We start from the raw sequence: 27,855 nt of genomic DNA on the forward strand, positions 1-27,855 counted from the left end.
TAAGGCTCTAAATTAAAGCTCAACTGTACACTTCAAAACTGAGTAACAAAAAGAGAGTGGGGGACCCAATACCTAACTGTGATGCAGTTCAGTGGAAAGAGGGTGGTACTGATGTCAGGTATCCTGGCTGCCCTTGCAGAGGTTGCCACCGTACATAATTGTTTCATTAGTTCGACTTATAAAAACATGGAAAAACCATTCAATGACACCTTTAGAATTAAAGAAAAGTGTGGTTTTTCTGTCAAAGTGTAAATTCCATATTGAGATTTGAACTGAAAAAAAAAAAAAATACCCAGCTTAGACTGTACATTGGAATGCCCCAAACCCAGACTTTTTATTTTTTATTTATTTATTTTTTTAAAAATTTTTTTGGGAGACTTTTTAAACTACCCTGGTTTTTCATATCTTTCAAAGAGACAGAGAGCAATCTAATAGACTAATAGTGATTTAATTCATCTAATGATTAAATCTGATCAATTATTTAGAATGCAATCATTCATTCCCTGGACAGTCAAGTGTAAGGACAATCTACGGATGTTCTCAGAGATAATGCTCAGGACTCTGGTAAGAAGGCAGAGGTGACCAGCCTAAGAAAGGCAGAAAGAGGCCATAAACAGGGACAAAGAGAAAACACTGTGTGGCCACGCCCACGAGCCTCACCCCTCAGGAGAACCCTTTGCTCATCCCAGAAAGCCTAATTCAGAATGTCTTTCTCTGCTCAGATTGCTCCAAAAGAACTCTAATGTAAGGAAACAGATGTAACCACTAGCCTAAGGAATGTATCACTGAGAAAGGGCAACAAGAATGTGGACACTAATGCAGGAAGACAAGCAAGATTGCAGCCACCAAGAGCCCGGCTTCAGGAGTCAACGATTTATTTATTCTTTCCTTTCTCATTCAGCTCATAGGGGTCAAAACAACTTGACTTTGATAATGAAATTTTCAAACCACTTACAAAGCAGGTAAATTGTGGTCTTTCTGATATGCTCTCAGGAGAGCAAGTGCTTTTTTTCCCCAGCTATTTCCAGCTACTCTTTCAGCAGGAATAGCAAGTCCAACTGCAAGCTTTGGAAGCAGTTTGAGTTTTCAAAGGGAAAGGCTTCCATCTACTGGATTCTTTGAGTAATAAAGAGTATGAGAGTCCACAGCAGATTTTCTTCTGGTGTTGGCCATGCATAACCTGGCATGTCCACTTAGAGGTTTCATAATTCTTTTAACTTGCATTTTATTTGAAGAATCTATCGGTTAATGAATACATTCAGCTTTTACAAAATATAAACCCCACTTTATGTCACACAAAGGAGTCAAAAGAAATATATAACTTGCCTCTCTTTTCACTTGGAAAAAGTGATATGGAGCAGTAATATAATCAACAAAACTTATATTTATTAAGAAAATTCATAATAAAAATAACCTTCCCTGCAATATCAAGATGATTGGAAAAAATGAGGCATTTTATTTATACAGACAGTCACTTCACTTTTTTTCATTTCTGAAAATTATCTTTTCATGAACAAATCTCATCTTCATTAGAGTGCCCCTACTTTGAGTTCAGCTAATGCTACTTAATGACATACCATCTTGTTCATATGTTGCATCACCCAGTTAGATAATAGCAGGAATCTTTTGGGGACATACTTTGAAGTACACTAGAGGGTATATATACAGTTTAAGATAATTCATGTAATATTTCTTTTCTGTAATCTTTCACTGAGTCAGTACGAAGCGGTAAAGATCATTTTTTCCTCGGTAGAGTTGGATTCTTAAAAAGAATGTAAGAGTTTAGAGCTTTTATTTAAAACAAATTACGTAACAGAATGAAGATGTGGGTGCAGCATAACTTTTGGGTGTCTGGTCTTACTGAACTCTCATGAACTTATAATCCCAATTTATGTCAAAGTCATACTGAATATCTTTTACACTGAATAAAAATAAGCAAGAATTGGCAGATTAATGTCCATTTATAACTATGGCCATTATATGAAAAAATAGACAAAATTTTAAAACCATGACAATTTTTTTTTACTTCAAACTCATAGATGTCGAAGACAGTATTGTTTGTGGGTTTTCCATTGTCCTATGAGGCCAGACTGAAGAAATAAAGCAGAAAAATCTTAATATCTGTCTCCTAAGTTACAACAAATATCTAAGGATTCCCAGATGGGTTCTCTATGGCTTTAACTAATTCCTTCCCTTCTAAAGTAGTGAATATAAATTTTATACCTAGAAAAGAATAAATCTTGGGAAAGTAGAATTCTGTTAGGGTTGCTATAGACTTCATTTTGAATACTCCTAGCACCAGAATCTGGAATATACTAGAATGTTAGGATTGACCCAGTCAAGATAGGACTTTAAGTGTACCTACAGGATTTCCTAAAATAGTACTTTTGAAGACAGTGAAATGATTTGCTGAGAATAATAGGCAATGTAAATAGTTTATGTTTACATATATTAGCTTGGTAAGTATATGTAACAGATATTAAATTATAAAATGATGTAATAGTAGTTCCTCTTTAGTAAGGACCTATTTTACTCCTGTGGCTTCCTCTTTTTGATTTTTCTGTGTTCTGTTGTCTTTTTTTGTGACCAACCTTTTAACGTATCTGTGACTCACGTTGATTGACACTGGGAATTTTTTTTTAAACTTTGTAAGTATTTTAATAAAGCTTAATTTTTTAAAATACAAAACCTATTGCTTTTTCATATGTAAAAAGATCAATTGAAATTTTTAAAAACCAAACATATATATCTTATTTATATTAAGTCAAATATTTATATTAAACATGTGTTCCCAGACACCAAAATAATTTTTTTAAATTCTACTATACTAATAGACCTATCTCATGTATGTCTTTTTTAAAAATAAATTTATTTATTTATTTATTTATTTTTGGCTGCTTTGGGTCTTTGTTACTGCACACAGGCTTTCTCTAGTTGTGGTGAGCGGGGGCTACTCTTAATTGTACTGCGCAGGCTTCTCATTGCAGTGGCTTCTCTTGTTGTGGAGCACAGGCTCTAGGGTGCGCAGGCTTCAGTAGTTGTGGCTCGTGGGCTCTAGAGCGCAGGCTCAGTAGTTGTGGCACACGGGTTTAGTTGCTCCACGGCACATGGGATCTTCCCGGACCAGGGCTTGAACCCGTGTCCCCTGTGTTGGCAGGCGGATTCTTAACTACTGTGACCAGGGAAGTCCTGTGTCATGTATGTCTTAACTAATTTGTCCTTCTGTAGGTGTGTGGGTTTCATGAGCTTCCCATGAATGATATACGTGTATGCATATGCTAATACATGCATGTAAATGTACATGTTCATGTGGGAGTGTGAGTGAACATGCTTATTAAGAAGAATTATTTTTTTACATCTTCATTGGAGTATAATTGCTTTACAATGTTGTGTTAGTTTCTCCTTTATAACAAAGTGAATCAGCTATACATCTACATATATCCCCATATCTCCTCCGTCTTGCGTCTCCCTCCCACCCTCCCTATTCCACCCCTCTAGGCGGTCACAAAGCATCGAGCTGATCTCCCTGTGCTATGCAGCTGCTTCCCACTAGCGAGTTATTTTACATTTGGTAGTGTATATATATCCATGCCACTCTCTCACTTCGTCCCAGCTTACCCTTCCCCCTCCCCATGTCCTCAAGTCCATTCCCTACGTCTGCATCTTTATTCCTGTCCTGCCCCTAGGTTCATCAGAACCTTTTTTTTTTTTAGATTCCATATATATGTGTTAGCATACAGTGTTTGTTTTTCTCTTTCTGACTTACTTCACTCTGTATGACAGACTCTAGGTCCATCCACCTCACTACAAATAATTCAATTTCATTTCTTTTTATGGCTGAGTAATATTCCATTGTATATATGTGCCACATCTTTTTTATCCATTCATCTGTCGATGGACACGTAGGTTGCTTCCATGTCCTGGCTATTGTAAATAGAGCTGCAGTGAACTTTGTGGTACGTGACTATTTTTGAATTATGGTTTTCTCAGGGTATCTGCCCAGTGACACTGGGAATTTTTTTATCTTATTTTTACATCAGATAATTTCTTGGCATTTGTGAGAAAGATTAGCCTTTTCTTTGCACTTGGTCCACTAACAAAATCAAGCCTAGACCTTCTAAATTTAACAATAAAGGAAGAATCACTCTGTAGCTTTAGTCTATGCATTAACATTAAATTATTTAAAAGAGACTTTAAAAAGGAAATAAAATGAAGTTATACAGACGTAGTTCCTCTGACTTAAAAGTAATAATTCATTCACTCATTCACTTAACAAACATTCATTATTTAATATGTGCCAGGCATTCTTCTAGGTCCTGAGGATGTAGAAGCACAAGAAACAGACAAAGATATTATTTTTATGAGCTTACCTTGTAGCATGAAGACAGACAATAAATGAGATAAGTAAATAGTATGTGTGATTATGATAGTAGCTAAGGAAATTAGTGGATAATGAAAGGGGACTAAGCGGAATGGCCATCATTTTAGATAGGGTGGTCAAGAAAGGCCTCACGGAAAAACTTTAGTGATTTGACCATCCTGGCACAGTGGACTTCTGCTGGAATGAAGCTCAGGGGTCTCTAAAGACATGCCAGCTTTTTGAGGTGCATCCCATTTTAGCTGGGTTATTCTGACCTACCTCCCCATGACCAGGTTCCTATGACCCCCATCATCTGGGATTACCCTTAAACCCAAGCAGACTACTCAAATTTCAGACCCCATGACCATTTCACCTCCAGTTTCCTGTCCAGGGAACTGACGCAGGGTACACCAATTCTCTGTAAGAGAATCCTATCCCTATATACCATACTTACATTCAACCCCCGTTCAAGAAGCTCACAGCGATCATAGCAGGAGGTTGCTCTGCTATACTTGCTCAACGTTCAGATTAAAATTGATTATTTGTTCCAGATGTTACTGTGCCCTCCTGGCTGGCTGTCTTACAAATGACCTGAAATGTGCTGCTTTGTGCCTCTTCTCTTGAGACAGTCTAGAAGTGTATTATAACTAATATGTTAGAATGTCTTCTTCATGAGCTTCCTTCTAATAAGAAAGCCTGAACTCCAGGAAAGTTACTTCAAAACAATTATTCAGCTTCTCTGTTGTAGGTGCCAAATCTAATGTAGTTTACACATGCATAAAAATTGCATTTCCTTTTTTCTATGTTAAACAATGCAGAGGGCAGGTTGGTTGCAACAATTTCATGTATTACAAAGGCATGTATTTAAAGTCATGTATTACAACGTCAAAGAGTTTTTCTCTGATTAACCATAATTACTTTGTCTTACATAATTAAGAATCTTCTCTCTGCACTTAAAATTTGATAAACTGTGACTTAAAAAAAATGTTAAATGCCCAGTCTCATGAAGATTTCTTGTTATGCTATGTAAAATGGAACCATAATAACAGCAATAATTTCAGAGAACATATAATATGTGTCTGGAAATACATAGTGTGTGCTTAATAGATGATACCTAGCTCTTTTAAGCAGAAAACAAAACTACATTAGCAGCACTTTTTTTCAAAACCACCTAAATTTTAGTCATTTGCCCATCTTGGCAGGACAGTTGAAAAATTTGTATTTGTGTATGCTAATAAAACATATGTCATATTGGCTAAGGACTAATAGTATGTTCTAATAAAATAAAGCCACCATCCAAAATGCTATGTAGCTTTTCCTCCTTTTTAAGAAAGCTTTAAATTGGATTTTATTAACAAGGTTTGATCAAATGTTCTTAATCTTTTGTTAAGTGTTACTATTAACCATCTTTAAGAGTAGAGACCTTGGTTATAAAGCTATGAGTGAAAGTTAAAATATTGCTTTAGTGTAAATAATTTTAAAGTAATTCATCTTTGGTCTATTACCATTGTCAATATTCTCCCACATTTTCAGTTCCTTAGAAGGCTGTTGGATTCTCATGTTGTATATCTAAAAGAAACTTTTAATAATCACCTAGAAACTATTTAAATGTAAAAGCATACTGATGTGTTAATAATTACTGAATATTACTTAATTACCTAATATTACATAAGTCCCATAGTGTCCGTTTTCTGTAAATGTTGAAACAGCATTGGTTTATTGTCAAGCAGAAATCTATAATTATACCATATAGTAAGTAACCATACAATTTTAATGTTCTTAAAAATTTGTGATGAATTTGGTAATACTGCCTTGCAGAGTATTTCTTAACTCAGTAAACACTGAACATTGGGAAGGAAAAAAAATACAAGATTGAAGACTACCTAAAAAAGATTAAAGGGATTAAGATTGGTGAGCCCTGTGAAAGTATTAATAACTAATAACTATTATCTGAAGTAGCAAATATCTTAATCCATGACTCAAATCACTGAAAATTGCTTTAAAATTTTTCCAAGCCAGCAGAAGGAATGCAATTATATTAAAAAAATTTTCCCATTTGTATCTAAAAATTCAAAAAGTGGAATAAATAAGACTGTAATCTATTATTAGATTATGAAATACTTTACTGCAAAGTTTATATAACTGAACAAAAGGCATTTATAATTTTCTGACATAACAATAGTTAAAATATTTGAGCTCTCACTTTGTGCCAGGGTACGTTGTATACAATATCTCATTTATTTTTTCACAATGATTCCATGAAGTAGTTACAATTATTACCTCTATTATACCTTATACAAGTAAAGTAGTTTATTCAAGGTCATATGGCTAGTATGTGGTGGATCTGGAATTCATAGTCAGGTGGATCATGCACACATGCAATACTGGAATCAGTCATCTACGTTTCTGTTGCTCTAGTTTTCAGCCTAATCCTTTTTAGACTCCAGTACGATATTTCAGAAAAATGGTAGAATATCTTTCTTTATGTATTCTTAAATGGATCGTGTATTAATACTTCCAGATGTTCAACTTTAAAAGACTTTTTAAATGTATATATTAAGAAGTAAATGATTATCTAAATAATTTCAAAATATTCTCCCCCAATATTTTTTTTTTTTAGTTTTTCATAGTTTTCTAGGAAGTTTTTTTAAGATGATAGATAAAGAAAACATTTCAGATACAGTCTAAAATGACACAAAAAGGCAATGAACTATCTATTGATGTGTAATAACTTACCACAAACCTAGTGGCTTAAAACCACACACATTTTATTGTCTCATATGTCCTGTGGGTCAGGAGTCTGGGCAAGGCCTAATGGGGTCCTCTGCTTCAGGGCCTCTCACATGGCTGCAATCAACATCTCAGCCAGGTCTGCTGTTTCACTCAAAGCCCAACTGGGGAAGGATCCGCTTCCAAGTTCACATGATTGTTTTCAGAATTTAGCTCCTTGCAGATTGTCAAAGTGAGGGGTTCAGTTCCTTGCTGGTTATGCCAGCAGTTTCATGCCTCTCCATTGAGACAGTTGCATATTGCAGCTTACAAAAAGGCAGCTTAATTCACCAAAGCCAATAAGGGAGACAGCAACAAATCAGCTTAATTCACCAAAGCCAATAAGGGAGACAGCAGCTTAATTCACCAAAGCCAATAAGGGAGACATCTTGCCAGCAAGGTGTAAGTTACAATCTTAATGTAACGTCATCACCTTAGTGACATCCCCTCACCTTTGTCATATTCTGTTAGAAGCAAGTCACAGGTTCTGCCCACACTCAAGGAAAAGGGACCACAACAGGGGCCTGAATTCCAGAAAGTGGGGACAATCAAGGCCGTTTTAGAGTCTGTTTGTCACAGAAAATAATACAGAAATAAAGCATGATTAATTCTTGGTAATAGCCAAACAACTTTTATTTCCCTAAATATTCCTAAAAAATAAAACCAGATGGCATTTTGTGTAATGCCCATCCAACTCACTCTCCATCTCACCCCACCCATAGTTGATTAACATTTCAGCTCAATGATCACTTCCTTGGAGAAGCCTTCCTGACCTCTCCTCCCTAACCACCAGCTAGGATCAGCTGCCTATTCTATGCTTTTATACTCTGAACATATCTCAGATTCATTTGTAATTTTACATTTGGTAATTTTCATTTGTGTTGGTTATTTGATTAACTACTGACTAAGCCGTGAGGGAAGAAACTGTATGTAGTTTTTGTTCAACACTTTATTTCTATCACCCAGTACAGTATATAACACAGAGAGAGAAACAATGAGAACATATTGGGTGAAGAAACATGTTAAAAGCACTGAACTGAAGTCGAGAGACCTAGGTTCCAAGCCCTTTCACTTATCAGCTGTGCTACTTCATGCAGGTCCAATTAGCTTTCTGAGCCTTAGGTTTTTTTCATCTATGAAAGGTCAGTTCTAACTCAGTTAAAATTTTGATGCAATTTTGTGATTCTATACCGTTCTTAATCAGTAAATATTTACTGCATTGAAATTTTTTCCCTGAGTTTTCAGTAACTACCTCCTTTATTTTCTGACCAATGATGTTGAGGTTTTAACCTATTTGCAACAAGCAAAGTCAAAGGAGGAGAAATAATGTGAGACACTTAAATCAACATTTGCAAGTTTATTTATATTTTAAGAAACACTCCTGATATTCTTCAGAGTTTGTGCATTTGAATACCATAGCTATGGTATGATTCAAAATGCTTTCCTTTCCCTTAGACAAATCAAACCTTCACCAGAAAACAAAAAACTACATTATACACATGCTATTCCTTTCAAGATGTTGGCATCCTGCCTTCCCCTTCAGCTGCCCAAACCCCCAGAGGGTTTGTTGAATTAGATGGTAGCATAGACTTAGACCAGTGACATCCTAAGAAAAATATGAAGCTCTAAAAAAAAGAAGAGAGGCATCTTAGAATTCTCTGTGTAATGGAGTACTAGACTCTAATGTAGAAGAATATTTTAGCATCACAATAGTACAGCTGACACACTTGGCCTGTTTTCATCATTACTGAACGTTGCCCTTACTTGGTAACTGTGGAGAAGTTCTCATACCAAGCAGTGTTAAGTGTGGTTTGTGAAATGTATCTTTTGTATGCAGTAAATAAACTTTGCTTTGCTTTCACTATCAAGTCTTTGACATGACTGGTGCTACAAGAAGATAAATACTGCATGGGAAACCCAGGAACAATATGTTACTCTACCTTTCCCCCCAATCATAAGTCAAACTCATGCTTATTGAAATTTTTGTCATGGGTTGCTCCATAGTAAGAGTGCACAGTGTCCCTGGGGTGACTAATGGCTCTTCTATAGCCTTTTTCAGCTCACTCATTTGTAGTAGTTCAGGACAGAAGGGGGAAATTTTGTTGTTGACAATGGAGGTTGAGAATATTTTTATAATTTTTATTTCAAAACAGAAATCGATATGTTCTCTTAGAACAGTTTTTTTTCTTTTCTTTTAATCTGAATTCCTACTGTTTTTAGTAGTTTTCTTCTTAACTGAAAAACCATGATTATGGAATTGTGTTTTTCTTGTGTGGCGTATGTGTCAAAATCACCATAATGCACAAACGTAGGTAGGGGAAATATAAAGTACAGAGATGTGTGGAGCTTCAGCTTCATTTTACTAGTACTTTGGGGTTAGAAAAATGCTTGGATTGAGACCTTAAATGATACCTGTAGGAGTGCAATTCTGAGAAGTCTTGAAAGTGAGGTATGCTATGCTTCTCACTGAAAGGGCATCAGGGCCAATGTTAAAGTTGTTGATTCCCACTCCATCTGATATACAACAGAAGTGCACAGGCTCAGAGAATTACTAGCCTACTCTTCTGTGATTGGATGATGTGCCCCTTGAGGTCCATATCCACATTAAAACAATCATCCACATTAAAACAATAGCAAACATAATAGGTAACATTTAGTGAACACTTACTATGTATCATGCACTGTTTAAGTGTTTTACTTGTTAACTCATTTAATAATCACAATAACACTCTAAGGAAGATACTATTATTATGCCCATCTAATAGAGGAAAAAACTGAGGCCCTATGACGTTACATAAATTGTTCAATATCACACATCTAGTACATTGCAGAGCAGAATTCAAACCCAGGCAGTGAGAACCAGTCTCTCTCTAAGTGAACTGGTATGTTCTTAATCTCCTTTAATCATATCTCCGTATATTCAGAATTATTTTCCTTTGCTGAATAAACAAATATTTAAAAGATACAGAAGTCATTCCTGTTGAAATATATATACACACACACACACACACACACACACACACACACACACACACTGTAGGTTTACATTTTGTTAGCCTAAATAATCAAGAACTGCCTATGTGTACTTAGTATTTCTTCTGTTTGAAACGTGCTCCATAATATAATCTCAGGTATTGCTTTAGTTTATAAAATGTAATAACCAATTCACACTAGTCTTCCTGGGCCATATTAGTTTTTTTTTTTTTCTAATAACTCACAATCCAAAAACATAATTAGATGTACTTATTGGCTTTGCAGACAAGGCTGACAAAATACAGACTAGGAAAATGCACTCAAATATTTAAAATTGTTAATGATGTTCTTTGTTAATGAAACCAGGTAATGCTCTGGAGCCAAATTTTGTATATAATTATTTCTCTCCCCACCCCCCCCTCCCTCTCTCTCTCAACACTTTCAGTAAGTGTTAAGTAGTAATTCTAAGTCATGAAAGCAAATAGAGACATACTTCTTAAATAGAGACATACTTCTCTCTTTTTTCTAATTTGTATTGGAGTATAGTTGACTTACAATGTTGTGTTAGTTTCAGGTGTACAGCAAAGTGAATCAGTTATATATACACATATATCTACTCTATTTTTTTTTTTTTTAGATTCTTTTCCCATATATGCCATTACAGAGTACTGAGTAGAGTTCCCTGTGCTATACAGCAGGTTCTTATTAGTTATCTATTTTGTTTATAGTAGTGTATATATGTCAATCCCAATCTCCCAGTTTATCCCTCCCCCTCCCCCTTATCCCCTGGTAACCATAAGTTTGTTTTCTATATCTGCGACTCTACTTCTGTTTTATAAATAAGTTAATTTGTACCCTTTTTTTTAGATTCCACATATAAGCAATATCATGATATTTGTTTTTCTGTGTCTTACTTCACTTAGTATGACAATCTCTTGGTCCAAACATGTTGCTGCAAATGGCATTTTCATTCTTTTTTATGGCTGAGTAATATTCCATTGTATATATGTACCACATCTTCTTTATCCATTCCTCTGTTGACGGACATTTAGGTTGCTTCCATGTCCTGGCTCTTGTGCTGCAATGAACATTGGGGTGCATGTGTCTTTTCGAATTATGGTTTTCTCTGGGTATATGCCCAGGAGTGGGATTGCTGGATCATACAGTAGTTCTATTTTTAGTTTTTTAAGGAACCTCCATACTGTTCTCCATAGTGTCTGTACCAATTTACATTTCCACCAACAGTGTAGGAGGGTTCCCAAGACATACTTCTTACACACACATATATGGGAGAAAGTGAGAGAGAGAGAATGAGATGGAATGAAAAAGAGGGAAGAGAGAGCATGTGCCAGAGATTAGTACAACTAATATTTAAAGAATAACTATTGGCACCAGGTACTGTTCTAGGAACTGAACATAAATACACCCATCAATGAATATATGTGTTTGTATTTACTACCATTGTCTCGGTTTAATTAAAATCTTTTTAAAATAAATTTATTTATTTATTTTTGGCTGTGTTGGGTCTTCGTTTCTGTGCGAGGGCTTTCTCTAGTTGCGGCAAGCGGGGGCCACTCTTCATCGCGGTGCGCGGGCCTTTCACTGTCGTGGCCTCTCTTGTTGCGGGGCACAGGCTCCAGATGTGCAGGCTCAGTAGTTGTGGCTCACGGGCTTTGTTGCTCCACGGCATGTGGGATCTTCCCAGACCAGGGCTCGAAACCGTGTCCCCCGCACCGGCAGGCAGACTCTCAACCACTGCACCACCAGGGAAGCCCTAATTAAAATCTTGCAATGGAAACTTGCTAATGAAAAAATTTGAAAAGCATATAGAATTTTTCCCCCCACAAAGGTTTTTCTCTAACAGGATCAATTTATGTCCTGTAAATGACTAAATTTTTTGCTTAGACATAGAAAATACAATAAAGCTATGTTTCTCCAAATGTTTTCAATGGAGTATTATTGTCACAAAATTTTTCAGAAAGGACAGTTAAATTTGGGAAATATTTCTTTCGATAGTCAAAATGCACTGTAACATAGTAAAGGTTATGAGAAGTCTTGTAGTAAAGATACTTATTTGACTTTAACTCATTGTTTCTATTAAAATATGACCAGCTAATAAATGTTTAAGTACTATATTTCATCTAATTTAAGCTGTCATCAATTTAAAGATCACCATTTTCTTGTTTGCTGCTAAGAAAAAGTCTCCACTTTAAGTATAATGTATCACTTCCTTTTCACTTAAAATTATTTTGTCCCTATTATGGGAACTCTTTCAGACATAAACTATCCAGATAGCTTTTTGATCATATGTCATTCTTGTACTACATAGAATTTGTTTTAAATAAGCAAAATAAATTGGTCAAGCAACGTCTTCATATTTGGAGGCTGACTCTTTTGAATCACTTTTCAATGCACATTTACTGCTGTGTATGTGTTTTCCATCCACTGTCATTCTCAGTACCATCAAGATGATTGATAATGTGGGCTTTCTTAAAACACTGTTATTCCTGGGATTTTCTTTAAAGTCCCTAAAACCATTCACGAAATTTTCATCTTAGCACTTTCTTGTTCTTACCAGAAGTATCAAAGGAAAGTTTTTCAGACAATAATCAGGATGTATTTAAATGCCTATTGATTTAAATTTGCATTAATTAATTACTGAAACTGCAATTGGCTTGTTATTCTACAAAGAGGAAAACAAGTTTGCACATGTTCAAGCAGCATCAGTTACAATACAATGTGTTTTGCGCTCAAGCAATTGTAAGATGCCATTGATTATAAAATATATCGCTACTTCAGAGAAGATATAATAATATGTGTCATGAAACTGAAGAAACAGTTATCTCCAGCATCCTGCAGAATGAGGAATGGATAGTACAAAATTCATGAAGTATTTTATGGAAATATTTTGGTTGATCATTCAATTGCACACTGAAACTTTCTGGCTTGTATTTAATTGTCAAATCAATAGAAAAACTCCCAATTATATCATTACTGATCATTTATTTCTATGAATTCAAGTTTGTCTGGATCTTGGATCACATTGATCTGTTAGGACTGGGAGAATTTGCCAAGTGGATCCTATCCTTCAAGGAATGATAATTACCATGTCGTGTACCACTATCCAGGGAAAGATATCTCTGTACAGGTTTTTCAAAGTTTCTCCAATTTTTCGATGTTGTTCTAGTAGAATGGGCAAGAGCTTGGACTGTGATAAATGGATGTGAATGACTTCTGATCCTCCTCCTGATATTTTCTAAGTAAGCTTGAGCATGTTATTTAACCTTTTAAAGTCTCAATTCTTTCATCCTTAAACAAACAAAAAATAACAATAATAGATAGGGATATTACAGAGATTTAATGAGAAAGTATGTAAGACAGTATCTATAGTGGACTTAAGGAAAAAACATGAAGTGAAAAAATTTAAGAATTACTTTACGTTTAAGGTAATTACTGATAGGTATGTACATACTGCCATTTTGTTAATTGTTTTCTGGTTGTTTTTGTAGTTCTTTTTTGTTCCTTTCTTCTTTTGCTCTCTTCCCTTGCGATTTGATAACTATGTTTAGTGTTATGTTTGAATTCCTTTCTGTTTTGGGTGTGTATGTACTCTAGGCTTTGGATTTGTGGTTAGTATGAAGTTCATATATAACAGCCTTTATATATAAATATTTTAAGTTGATGATCTCTTACGTTTTAATGCATTTTAACAACCTGCATTTTTACTCCCCCTTCATGTTTGTTATTGACATATTTTACATTTTTTTTGTTTCATGTATCCTTTAATTACTTATTGTGGATATAGATATTACTACTTTTGTCTTTTAACCTTCCCACTAGTTTTATAAGTGGTTGATTTACTTTTACTGTGTGCTTGCCTTTACCAATGAGATTTTTCCTTTTGTAATTTTCATATTTCTAGTTCTGGTCTTCTCTTTTAGCTTTTGCTTGTCTGTAAAACTCATTATCTCTCCTTCAAGTCAAATGATAGCCTTTCCACGTAGAATATTCTTTATTGCAGGTGTTTTCCTTTCATCACTTTGAGTATAGTGTGCCACTCCCTTCTGGCCTGCAATGTTTCTGCTAAAGTCAACTGATAGCCTTTATGGGAGTTTCCTTTAAAAATGTAACTAGTTGCTTTTCTCATGCTGCTTTTAAGATGCTCTCTTTAATTTTTGCCATTTTAATTATAAATTGTCTTGCTGTGGACCTCTTTGGGTTCATCTTGTTTGGGACTCTGTGCTTCCTGGATCTAGATGTCTGTTTCCCAGGTTAGGGAAGTTTTCTGCTATGATTTCTTCAGATAAGTTCCCTTACCCTTTCTCCTCTTGGGACTCCTATTTGCAAATGTTAGTATACTTGATGTTTTCACAGAGGTGTCATAAACTATCAGCATTTAAAACTTTTTTCTTTCTCTGTTCAGCTTCAGTGATTTCTACTCCTCTTTCAGTCCACTGACCTTGTCCTCTGTGTCATCTCTGTACTGTTGATTCCTTCAAGTGTATTTTTTTATTTCAGTTACTGTACTCTTCAGCGCATTTTGAGTCGTCTTTATATTTTTTAACTCTTTGTTAAAATTCTAAGTTCATCTATTCTTTTCCCAAGTTTGTTGAACATCTTTATGATTATTACCTTTAAGCCTTTGTCAGGTAGGCTATTTATCTTCACTTCATTTAGCTTTTTCTATGGTTTTATCTTGTTCCTTCGTTTGGAACATATTCCTCTCTAGCCTCATCTTGCCTAACTTTGTGTTTATTTCTATGTGTTAGGGAGGTTATGTCTTCCAATGTTTGAAATGTGGCCTTATTTAGGTGGCTTCCTATGGGGCCCAGCAGCACACTCCCCTCTGGTCACTAGAGCTTTGTGCTCTTTATGCTCTATGTGGAAGCATGTTGCCTTCTGCTGTGGCAGAGCCGACTACTGTTGGCTTGCTGATAGGCAGGGCTGGTCCCTGGCCAGGTTGATTGCCAGGCTTTGCCTGGTGTGGTAGCTGCTGGCCCCCTAGTGGGCAGGATTGGGTCCTGGAGTGGCTGGCTGCAGAGCCCAGTGGGGTGCAGGGCTGGTTTCTGCCTGCTGGTGGGCAGGGCCAGGTCTTAGAGTGACTGGTTGATGACCAGGGATGCCAGGGTTGGTGCTAGCCCACTGACGGGCTGGGTCCCAGCATGGCTGACTGTGGGGCCCGGGGGTCATGGGAGTGGTGCTGGCCTGCTGGTATGCATGGCCCAGTCCCCACTCAGCTATCTGCATACCATGCGGAATCGGGGCTGTTGCTGGCCCCTGGCACTTACAGGGTACAGGGAGGATTTCAAAATGTCACTTGCCAGCAATAATGTTATAGGAGTAAAATGATCCCCCCAAAATAGCGGCCTCCAGTGGCCATCTCCTTCTTCATCCCCAGAAGGAGACCCAGTTGTCTCCTGCCTCTCCAAGATCAGCAAATGGGTCTGACCCAGGCTCCTTTCAAACTACCATCTCTGGGCTTTGATTTGGATTGTATGAGATTTTGCATGAGCCCTTTAACAGTGAAATCTCTGTTTCCTATAGCCTTCCCACTCTCCTAAACATAAGCCCTGCTAGTCTTCAAAGCCAGACATTCTAGGGGGCTCATCTTCCTGGTGCAGGATCCCTGGGCTAGGGGGCTCAATATGGGCTCAGACCCCTCATTCCTTGCAGAGAACCTCTATAATTGTGATATCCCTTCCATTTGTGGGTTGCCAACCCTGAAGTTTTGGATTCTGACTATACTGTGTCTCCATCATTCCTACTAATCTTATTGTGGTTCCTTCTTTTTTTTTTTTATTTTAATTTTATATCAGAGCATAGTTGATTAACGATATCGTGTTAGTTTCAGGTGTACAGCAAAGTGATTCAGTGATACATATGCATGTATCTATTCTTTTTCAAATTCTTTTCCCATTTAGGTTATTACAGAATATTGAGCAGAGTTCCCTGTGCTATACAGTAGGTCCTTGTTGGTTATCTATTTTAAATATAGCAGTGTGTACATGTTAATCCCAAACTCTCAATCTATCCCTTCTCCCCACCCAGTAACCATAAGTTCGTTCTCTAAGTCTATGACTCATATCATACTATGTGGTTCCTTATGTCTTCAGTTGGAATAAATCTTCTGGCCATTTGCATAGATAGTTATTATGCAAATAGTTTTGGTTTGTCTCTGGGAGGAGGTGAGTTCAGGGTCTTCCTACTCCACTGTCTTTGCCACCTTCTGACCTGCCCACACTTTTGACTATAAAGATCAGATAGACTTAAATAAATTGAGAAGTTGTCTGATACTTGATTCTTCTATGTGCTACTGCTCTCAGCAGAAGCTGTGATCTTTGTACAATCCATTATTTCATTTTTATTCCGTTAAAATAAAATTGAAGTAATAATAGTAAATGATAAATTTAACAGATAATCACTGTGTATTATTAGCTGGCATGGGTCATCAGCCTCTTAATATAGTTCTATCCAGTGACTTCCTAATGAACGGTTATGAGCCTGGGTAACTTGTATGCAAATTAAGAATGGGTAAAAATTAAAATGGCAGATTAAAAGAGTATTTTTTAATTAAAAAAAATATTCCAACTAATCTGCTAAACATCTGACACAATATAGTACTTAGATACTCTAGAACACAGTAATCCCTAGTTGGCTTAAAAATGATCTTTTTATTACACTTGAGAAGAAAGAAATGTAGATCCTTATTCAAAAATCTTTTGATGACAATTTTTCAAAGAAAATAACAAAATAAGGACGATTTTCTTTATAAGGAATTTTGAAAATATCAAAAAATTCTTAGCTGAAACTATGTATACTTATCTATAATAAGCAAGTATATTGTTAATATATCATTGTACATAAAAAACTTTGGCTGTACAGTTTTAACTTTTGTGCTTAAGAATAGATTTTTTAACGTTTTTTTCTTTCTCTTTTTTTAGTAGCAAAGGGAATGTACTGTTTTTATTTTTGTTATTTTTGTTGTTCCATATATTTTCATTCTACTCAGTTATAATGACAGTGTAATAAAAATTCTTTATATTTTATTTACTTTTCCCATATTTTATAGACATAATTATTTCAATACAGCAATTATATTTTGTCAGTTAGGTATAGCATTGATTTACTTAAGAATTCCCTTATTGAAGGAAATTATTTCCCCTTTTCTCCACTTTAAGCTATGCTGCAATATGTATTCTTATGCACAAAACTCTAAACTTTAGTCTATAATCAGGCTATTCTGTCATCAGGTACTTTGATTGTAGGTAACCAGAACTATTAGGCTTATTAGGTATCTACTTGGGAAGAACTTAACTGAGATTATTATGACCTTCTATCTATTATCTATTTAAAGAATTAAAGCATAATTGTTCTATGTATCTAAATTTATTACCACCATGAAATAGATTTTAAAATGATGAATGACAGGTTATTAAATAAAACTGACCATAAATGTTATCATTTACCTATTAATCAAACCTGCAAATGTAGAGTTACTTAAAATACTTTTCATTCTAACTCATCATGAAACTCAGAGCTTCTCCAGCATTTGTGCAAGTCCCATTGAAACACTTACCTTAAAAACTTGCAACTCCTGTAAGTTGCCTTTGAAAAAAATCATAATTCATTGATTCCTTCTATTGCAACCTTCTTCCCTCACCCTATTCTATTTTTATCATAGCACGTATCACCTTCTAATGTATTACTGTTTGCTTATGTTTCCTTACCCTAGAATGTAAACTCCATTGAGGAAGATACTTTTGTTCACTGATGTATCCCAAGTGCTTAGAAAACTGTGTCCTGTATATAGCTGGAAGATGATAAATATCTGCTGACTTAATGTTGGCCTGGCTTATGCTCTCTATCTTTGCCTGCTTTTCTTTCCATGTTTATCTTACTCCTGTATCGGCTTCACTGTCTTAGGCATTCTCTCTATGGTAGCCTCAGCAGCTCCAGGCTTTAATCATCTTCACAGCTAGTAATTCCAGAAGAAACAGAGCTTCAACTTCCTAACAGTCCTAGAAAGTTGTCAGAGTATACTTTTATTAGCCTGGATAGTTCACGTGCCCATTCCTGAGCCAATCATTATGATGGGTTGTTGAGTAAGGCTGAGAAACGGACTGCTTTGATTGTCTTGGGTGTTACTCAGAATTTGGCCTGAGCACAGCAGCATCCCCTGGGAACTTGTTAGGTATGCGGACTCTCAGGCCCACCTCTAGACCACCTGAGTCAGAATGTGAACTTCAGCAAGATTCACTGGTGATAATGCCTTTATTCTATGATCCCAGTGGAGCTGGAAAGGCAGGAAGGGGAACGCGGTCACCAAGACACACAAAGTGAAAGTGGGGCTGTGATGGTTGCCCAAAGAAAACTTGAATGCTCTTACCAAAATGCAGAATGGATGTTGGGCAGGCAAAAACAACAGGTGTCCGTTACAATACATAATATGTATTCAGTAATTATTATATACCACGTACTGTACTATGCCTTTTTCAGACATTATTTAGTATTCACAACATCGTACAAGATATCATCAGACAGAATACCTTAGGCTTCAGGAGATTAAATAATTTGTCCAAAGTTTTCGTTGGGGAGGCAATGAGAGAATTAACCTGTGATATGATATCACGTACTAACAAGTATGCTGGAGAATAATTAAGCAGGATAGAGGGATAGAGCATTACCAGGATGATAGGGAAGGGTGATCAATTTAGATAGGAAGGTCAGGGTGAACCTGAGGGAGTAAAGTTTGAGCAGAGATTTGGACAAAGTGAAGGACAACTCATCTAAGTTCCAGGGTAATACCTTTCCAGACAGGGGGGGAAAAAGAGAGAGAAAGAGAAAGCCAGTGTTGCTACAATGAAGTGAATATAGGTGATTAATTCAGAGAGATAACCAGAGTCATTTCATGAAGAAGCTTTGGCCATGGCTAGGATATTGTCAATTATTTTTAGCACAATGGAAAACTACTGGAAGCTCTGGAGCAGAGGAGCACATGATTTTATTTATATTTCAAATATATTGCCTAGGGAGCAGGCAACAGTAAATAAAGGATAGATGCAGAAATGTAAGATGTCAGGAGGACGAGTGAAGAGGCTATGGCAATGCTAGTCTAGGCAAGAGATGAGAGTGAGTGGGACCAGGATGGTGATGGGGATGGTAGAGGGGCTGGGGATATACAGATAGTCCCTGACTCATGATGATTCAACTTAATTTTTTGACTCTACTATGGCATGAAAGCAGTATGTATTCAGTAGAAACTGTACTTCTCAAATTTCAGTTTTTGATATTTTTCCTGGCTAGCAACATGCAGCGTGATGCTCTCTTGAGAAGCTAGGCGGCCCCAGCTCCCAGTCAGCATGCAATCAGGAGGGTGAACAACTGATATACTTAAAACCATTCCGTACCTACTCAATCATTTCTGTTTTTCACTTTCAGCTATTCTGTATCCATTCAATCATTCTGTTTTTCACTTTCAGTACAATATTCAATAAAGTACATGAGATATTCAATAATTTTTTATAAAATTGGATTAATGTTAGATGATTTTGCCCACTTGCAGACTAATGTTAAGTGTTCCGAGCACATTTAAGGTAGGCTCAGCTCAGCTATGATGTTTGGTAGGTTAGGTGTATTGACTGCATTTTTGACTTAACGATATTTTCAACTTATGATGGGTTTTTCAGGATGTAACCCCACAGTAAGTAGAAAGATCCATATTGTGAATTGCTAATGAATTGAAAGTGTGTGCGAGATAAAAGGAAGACTCCCGTGGTTTTGCCTTGAGAAAATGGGTGGATATTTGTGCTACTTACTGAAATGTAGAACCTTGAAGATGGATCATGTGGGAAATCAAGAGGACTTTTTGGACATGTCAAATTTGACACACCTATTAGAAATCCCAGTAAAACTGCTGGGTAAACAATGGGATAAACTACTTCAGAGAGGTTTGGGTTGGCAATAGTTTAGGAAACAAGTGAGAAGGTATTTTAAGCCATGGAAATGAATAATCTAATTCAGACTCTGTTTCATAGTCACTCATTGACACTAACAAAGGTCTCACCATCTTGTAGCTGCACACACAGGAGTATGAGGCCTGTGGCAGAGGAAAAGAGCTGACGAGTCTCATACAAGTCCTTCTATTCTTACAACCAGAGGGACATTGGTCAGAACCAGTCAGATGTCCTTGCCTAACTGCAGCATTCTGAGAAATGTGGAGGAATTGATGAAAGTTTGGTGAGCACTTCTGTGTCTTACATAATACTGAATATCTTACCTCTAAGTAGGAAAATATCCATACAGAGGGGAAAAGCAATGCTTACCAAAATATTAAGTCCATGGTATTTTTGTGCATTTCTAATGGTAATCTCAATAAGCTCTATCATTCTCCACCAACCACCCTTTGAAAAATCTGATGTGGGCAATTAACATTTTCTCTTATCTCATGTAAAATATATGCAAATGAACCTTTAAACTTTCTTCCAATCAGAAAAGTGCTCATAAAAGCCTCCTAGGAAAAAATTCTGGAGTCAGGAATACTAAATCTGAACATGATGAAAAGGGAGCATACTGATATATAAATAAGCCACTTTGAGTAAATTTGCCCACCTCGAAAATGAAACGATAACCGTAAAACTAACTGTTGAACTAAGTCCTTTGAAGCAGCAGTGCCTTTTTTTTCTGGGTCCAATAGCATCTTTTTATAAGATTTTGAAGACCATATATTTGTGTAGCTCTTAACACAAAGAGAAATTCTTTTAGTGATCTATTTTGTAAATGTTTTTGAACCTCTTCTTTTGAAAGCTGCACTCCAGATTGGAAGTTCTGGATAGAATTATTTTGAAGGGAAGTATTTATCTGTCTAAAAAGCCCAAAGATCACGTTGTTTTCATCCAAACACTAGCTAGAAAAATCAATATTTTATCTTAGAAGGAAATGGTTCGGCTGCTTAAGCACAGCAGAATGCTTTCTAACAACAGTAAGACATTTAATTTTGAGAAAACAAAAATTCTGAAAGAAACAGGGGTGGTGGGGGGTGGGAAGGACGGGCAGGTGATTGAGCTTCAAGAGTATCACCTCATTTGAAAATAGTGACCCAAGTAATGGTATTAGTTACAGACATTTCAATTTCCTAAACAGTTGTTCCTTTCTTACAAAATGACTAATTGGCTTTGCTGCTTGGTTGGGACAGAATATACTAAATACTGGGCCATTTTTTTCCTGTGCCAAAGTCTGGTTGCTTACTAGTCTTAAACATGTTAAACAGAGACCTTTTCAAAATAATCTAAGAAATAATTGTCATCTTATCACAGTTATTTAGTCACTTCAATTGTCATTTTAATATTAATGAGCAATTCATGTCACCGTATCTTTTATATAAAACTTAGTGGCATTGTTATTTTTCTCAACTAAAGAGCATTCTTTTATGATCTTCAATGGAAATATTCATTTTAAATTCATATAGTCTATTATATGAAGTACAATTAAGCAATTTTAATATACACATGTAAGTATATTTCATTTACTTATGTTTCTTTATGCTTATATATTTACTAACTTACTCAAGGATTTGAAGTGGTTTACGCTAACTTGTAAAATAAGATAGGAAAAAAAATCAATAAAAAAAATATTAGGTCTATGGTAAACCTAGATAGAATAAAAATTCAAGAAGAAGGAAAATTTATAACACATATGTGCCGTCCATTGTGAGGACTATATTTATGTAAATTTCTCATGAAATCCACACAAGTGGTGAATAAATGACACTAAAGGGAAAATATGAGCAATAATAAAAATAGTGGAGCTACTGAAATTTTTATTAAAGAGAAACAACCACGTTATTACACAGCTCAATTAAGCTTTGATTATGAGATACTAAATTAATACCAAATTACACTTAGTTGATTAATTATTGAATCTAGGAAGTACAAGTACTTGGTGATAAATATTTGCATTTGAAAAGTCATAACCAATGGAAAACCTTTTAATATCCATTTAATGTACTAATTGGATGATAGTAAGAAAATCAGTGTAGTAGCAGCTGCATATGCAATTCAATTTGATGAAAGTTTAATTATAGAGAAAAAAACCTGATAGCAAAGTAAACAGAGTGAAACAGTGCTGAAATGAAAATAGCACAAACTGATTTGTGTGTTTCTCTGCAAAATTGCAGGTGTTGTCAAAGTGGATTATGGAGATGTGTCAGTCAGAAGAACCCTAAGAGAAAATCTGAACTGTAAGCCCTTTTCTTGGTACCTTGAAAACATCTATCCGGACTCCCAGATCCCAAGACGTTATTACTCACTTGGCGAGGTATGAATTATTTATTTTGGTTAAGTTATAAATATATTTTGCAAAAGGAGCAATTTCTAAGGAGCTCAATATTTTTTTAACATCTTTATTGGAGTATAATTGCTTTACAATGGTGTGTTAGTTTCTGCTTTATAACAAAGTGAATCAGCTATACATATACATATATCCCCATATCTCCTCCTTCTTGCATCTCCCTCCTACCCTCCCTATCTCACCCCTCTAGGTGGTCACAAAACACCGAGCTGATATCCCTGTGCTATGTGGCTGCTTCCCACTAGCTATTTTACATTTGGTAGTGTATATATGTCCATGCCACTCTCTCACTTCGTCCCAGCTTACCAATTCCCCTCCCCATGTCCTCAAGTCCATTCTCTATGCCTGTGTCTTTATTCCTGTCCTGCCCCTAGGTTCCTCAGAAACATTTTTTTTTTTTTTAGATTACATATAATATGTATGTGTTAGCATATGGTATTTGTTTTTCTCTTCTGACTTCACTCTGTATGACAGACTCTAGGTCCATCCACCTCACTACAAATAACTCAATTTCATTCCTTTTTATGGCTGAGTAATATTCCATTGTATATACGTGCCACATCTTCTATATCCATTCATCTGTATATGGACACTTAGGTTGCTTCCATGTCCTGGCTATTGTAAATAGAGCTGCAATGAACATTGTGGTACATGACTCTTTTGGAATTATGGTTTTCTCAGGGTATATGCCCAGTAGTGGGACTGCTGGGTTGTATGGTAGTTTTATTTTTAAGGAACCTCCATACTGTTCTCCATAGTGGCTCTATCAATTTACATTCCCACCAACAGTGCAAGAGGGTTCCCTTTTCTCCACACCCTCTCCAGCATTTGTTTCTAGATTTTTTGATGATGGCCATTCTGACTGGTGTGAGGTGATAACTCATTGTAATTTTGATTTGCATTTCTCTTAACGATTAGTGATGTTGAGCATCCTTTCATGTGTTTGTTGGCAATCTGTATATCTTCTTTGGAGAAATGTCTCTTTAGGTCTTCTGCCCATTTTTGGATTGGGCTCTTTGTTTTTTTGATATTGAGCTGCATGAGCTGCTTGTAAATTTTGGAGATTAATCCTTTGTCAGTTGCTTCATTTGCAAATATTTTCCCCCATTCTGAGGGTTGTCTTTTCGTCTTATGTTTTCCTTTTCTGTGCAAAAGCTTTTATTTTTTACCTTATGAATAAAATGCTTTAAGGGTTTTTAAACAGATCTATTTTAAATGACTTCTCATAAATTACAAAGACCATAAAGGTGTATATCACTGGGATTTGTAAAAAGTAAGAACATAGTTGAAGATGGAATAAATAGTATTTTCTTGTTTCTTTAGAGAACTTTAAAAAGTTCTCTAAAACTTTTTAGTCATATGGAACTTACACTCTTAAAATTTATTGTAAACCATGAAGAGCTTTTATTTATGTGGGCTCTAATTATTAGTATTTATTATGTTGAAACAAACTGGAAACTTTAAAATTTATTAATTTATTGAAGGTAATATGTAATAATCCATTACACATTAATATAAGTAACATATTTTTGAAAAATATAAAGCAAAGCCAAATAGTAAGAAGAAGATTAGCATAATTTTTTTTAATTGCATTAAAAACTGGCCAAAAAAAGATAGTTGGATTCTTACAAATGCTTCTATATTCAGTCTAACACACCATGTAGCCTACGGAAGACTCCTTGTACATTCATGAGAAGTGAGTGAAAAGTATTATCATTATTATTATCAAAATCATATAGACTTTGTGGACACACTGAGAACCCTTGATCTGCACCATCCTTTTTCAAATTTTTTTTTTTATAAATATTTTCACTTCTTTAATAAAAGTTTTTCACTCACACTCATCCAGAAAGCTACTTTTTCTAATTACCATGTGCAATTCAGAGAATAACCCCCCCCAACTTTATTATCTAGAGAAGAATAAAATGCCTTTGTCTTATTTCTTCTTTCTCTATGACTTTTAAAATTTTTATTGGAGTATACTCGATTTACAATGTTGTGTTAATTTCAGGTGTAGAGCAAAGTGAATCATACATATATCCACTCTTTTTTAGATGCTTTTCCCATATAGACCATTACAGAGTATTGAGTTCCTTGTGCTATATAATAGGTCCTTATTAGTTACCTATTTTATATATAGAAGTGTGTTAGATATCTTTCCCAATCTCCCATTTATCCCTCCCCCCTTTCCCCCATGGTAACCATAAGTTTGTTTTCTACATCTGTGACTCTGTTTTGTAAATAAGTTCATTTGTACCTTTTTTCAGATTCTACATATAAGCACTATCATATGATATTTGTCTTTTTCTTTCTGACTTACTTCACTCAGTATGACAATCTCTACATCCATCCATGTTGCTACAAATGGCATTATTTTCTTTTTTATGGCTGAGTAATATTCCATTGTATGTACGTACCACATCTTTATCCATTCCTCTGCTGATGGACATTTAGGTTACTTCCATGTCCTGGCTATTGTAAATAGTGCTGCAATGAACATTGGGGTGAATGTATCTTTTCGAATTATGGTTTTCTCCAGATATATGCCCAGGAGTGGGATTGCTGGATCCTATGGTAGCTCTGTTTTTAGTTTCTTAAGGAACCTCCATCTGTTCTCCATAGAATGTACCAATTTACATTCCCACCAACAGTGTAAGAGGGTTCCCTTTTCTCCACACCCTCTCCAGCATTTATTGTCTGTAGATTTTTTGAGATGGTCATTCTGACTGGTGTGAGGTGATACCTCATTGTAGTTTTGATATGCATTTCTCTCATCACTAGTGATGTTGGGCATCCTTTCATGTGCTTTTTGGCCATCTGTCTTTGGAGAAATGTCTATTTAGATCTTCTGCCCATTTTTTTGATTGGGTTGTTTGAGCTGCATGAGCTCTTTGTACATTTTGGAGATTAATCCCTTGTGGGTCTCTTTGTAAATATTTTCTCCCATTCTGAGGGTTGTCTTTCTTTTCATTTTGTTTATGGTTTCCTTTGCTGTGCAAAAGCTAAAAGTTTAATCAGGTCCCATTTGTTTATTTTTGTTTTTATTTTCATTATTCCAGGAGGTAGATCAAAAAAGATCTTGCTATGATTTATGTCAGCGAGTGTTCTGCCTATATTTTCCTCTAAGAGTTTTATAGTATCTGGCCTTACATTTAGGTCTTTAATCCATTTTATTTTTGTGTATGATGTTTGTTAGGGAGTGTTCTAATTTCATTCTTTTACATGTAGCTGTCCCGTTTTCCCAGCACCACTTATTGAAGAGACTGTCTTCTCTCCATTGTATATTCTTGCCTCCTTCCTCATAGATTAGGTGACCATAGGTGCGTGGGTTTATCTCTGGACTTTCTGTCCTGTTCCATTGATCTATATTTCTGTATATGTGCCAGTACCATACTCTTTTGATGACTGTAGCTTTGTAGTATATTCTGAAGTCAGGGAGTCTTATTCCTCCAGGTCCATCTTAAGATTGCTTTGGCTCTTCGGGGTCTTTCTGTGTTTCCATATAAATTACAATTTTTTTGTTCAAATTCTGTGAAAAATGCCATTAGTAATTTGATAGGGATTGCACTGAACCTGTAGATTGGGTAATATAGTCACAAAATATTATCTTTAGAAATTTAAAAATTGGCTTTATCATAACTATACAGGCATATGTACCTAATACATATTCAATTGCTCAAAATAAGAATTAATTATTCCTTTATGAATTATATGTTCCATACTGTTAACTTCCCACCTAATGGGGATTAGGTTTGAGAATCAAAACTAATTTAATATTGGTTGTAATTAAAGCATTTCAACAGCAATAATACATGCATTTCAAAAATATTTATTACATTTGTTGAATGCCATTTTTATAGGTCATAACAGTAGAATATCTGAAAATTCAGTCTAATGCTTTTTGGTACATTTGCCAAGATATCTATGACTTTATCCACTCCATAACTATAAACATCACTTGTGATTAACTAGAAAATAATTAAAGAAAAACAAAAATGCAATTTGTTCCTAGCTGAATTGTTTTTAAAGGCTGTTTGTTTTTGTGCCTTATCCCTGCACTGTTTGCCAAATCTTCACTTACTCATCAGCCATGTAAATATCTCTATAGAATTTTTCAGTTTACATCTATTCAACATTAATCTGAATACTGCAGTGCAAAGGTTCATGTGTAATAACACTGATACACTACTTTCTAGGTGTAACTTTAGTCACTAGTCCTGTGCCTCTGGTGTTTTTGGTTTTGTTTGTTTTCATTGGGAGGGTGTCATTGCTGTTGTTTTCAAATATGCAGTATTCCCATGTTAGCACTAATGTCACAGGGATTTATTTATATTCAGTACATAAAATATATGAGAGTGTTTTTTAAACTGGAACACTGTTTGCATGCGAGTTATTATTATAATCTAGTTCCACTGAAGATCCCCAATAAAATACCTAACATTCATTTCTTTACTGAAAAGTTTGTTGGACCAAGTGTGAATCTGACTGTACCTTTAGAAGAAGGGAGTTTTTCTATTCTTGTAGTAGAGTATTTCTCCCACGGTAATCAATGGATCCAGCTGATGAGTAAGCACTGATAACTCTTTCTAAAAGAAGGTATGACCAGGGCCTATATAACAAGACAGATATGAGTAAAGAGGGCTTTTTGGAAATTCTCTGAGGCCATCGGGGTGACTCCTGAGAAAGATTCAGGGCTCTGAAATGGAACCTAGATGTTTACTTCCATGTTAAAAATTCAGTTTTATGCTTTCCTGCACTACATCAAGAAACCTAATTAATTGACTTTCTGAAAAAGTGAAAATGAAGTGTGGGAAAATTCCTTTATACAACCTACTGATTTTAAAGTAACTATCTTCTGTAATGAATCTTATAGAAATCGTTTGAAAAACTTTTAAAGATAGAGATTACACCTTTCAGGGTTTTTGAAACATATCCAGAAGAGGCAGCACGTTGTACTGAAAAAATCCCAGGCTTCGGAATCAAGCAGAGGAGGGTTTAAATACTGACCTCATAGTTTAGGACTCAGGTAGCACTAGGTCTTCTCTCTGGTACTTGTCAGCAGCAGGAGGGTAATCATACAAGGTTATAGTGATGATTGAGGATACAGAGCATCTACACCACCACCTAGCAAGAATTAGTAGCAGCACCAGTAGTTACAGGTATTGTAATTATTATAGCTACTATTTACTGTTTTCTTACTATGTCAAACATTATGCTAGATGCTTAATAATAATTGCAGTATTTAAAAATCACAATTCAGGTTTTGTTATTATCCCCAATTAAATATGGAACCTATATGGAGAAAGTTCATGTGATTGACCTAATGGTTATAGAGCTAACTAAATATTGGAGTCAGGATTCAATACATTTTAGTCTGACACTAAAGCTCACTTTTTCTTATAACTAGA

The 27,855-nt window shown here is 35.5% G+C and overlaps 2 protein-coding genes across 8 annotated transcripts in view; both read left to right on the plus strand.

Annotated features, from left to right (window-relative positions):
• The window catches only part of GALNT13 (polypeptide N-acetylgalactosaminyltransferase 13), a 560,582-nt gene that overhangs the window by 457,500 nt on the left and 75,227 nt on the right, over positions 1-27,855 (plus strand). For all 7 annotated transcript variants that reach the window (XM_082465040.1, XM_082465041.1, XM_082465042.1 and 4 more), the window contains one exon: positions 22,275-22,414. In XM_082465040.1, the coding sequence (XP_082321166.1) occupies positions 22,275-22,414 (140 nt within the window). The remainder of the gene's footprint in view (positions 1-22,274; positions 22,415-27,855) is intronic.
• The window catches only part of KCNJ3 (potassium inwardly rectifying channel subfamily J member 3), a 621,683-nt gene that overhangs the window by 132,088 nt on the left and 461,740 nt on the right, over positions 1-27,855 (plus strand). The window lies entirely within an intron of this gene.

The sequence above is a fragment of the Balaenoptera physalus genome (genome assembly GCF_965194825.1).
Source record: "Balaenoptera physalus genome assembly, chromosome: 6".
Classification (NCBI taxonomy): Eukaryota; Metazoa; Chordata; class Mammalia; order Artiodactyla; family Balaenopteridae; genus Balaenoptera; species Balaenoptera physalus.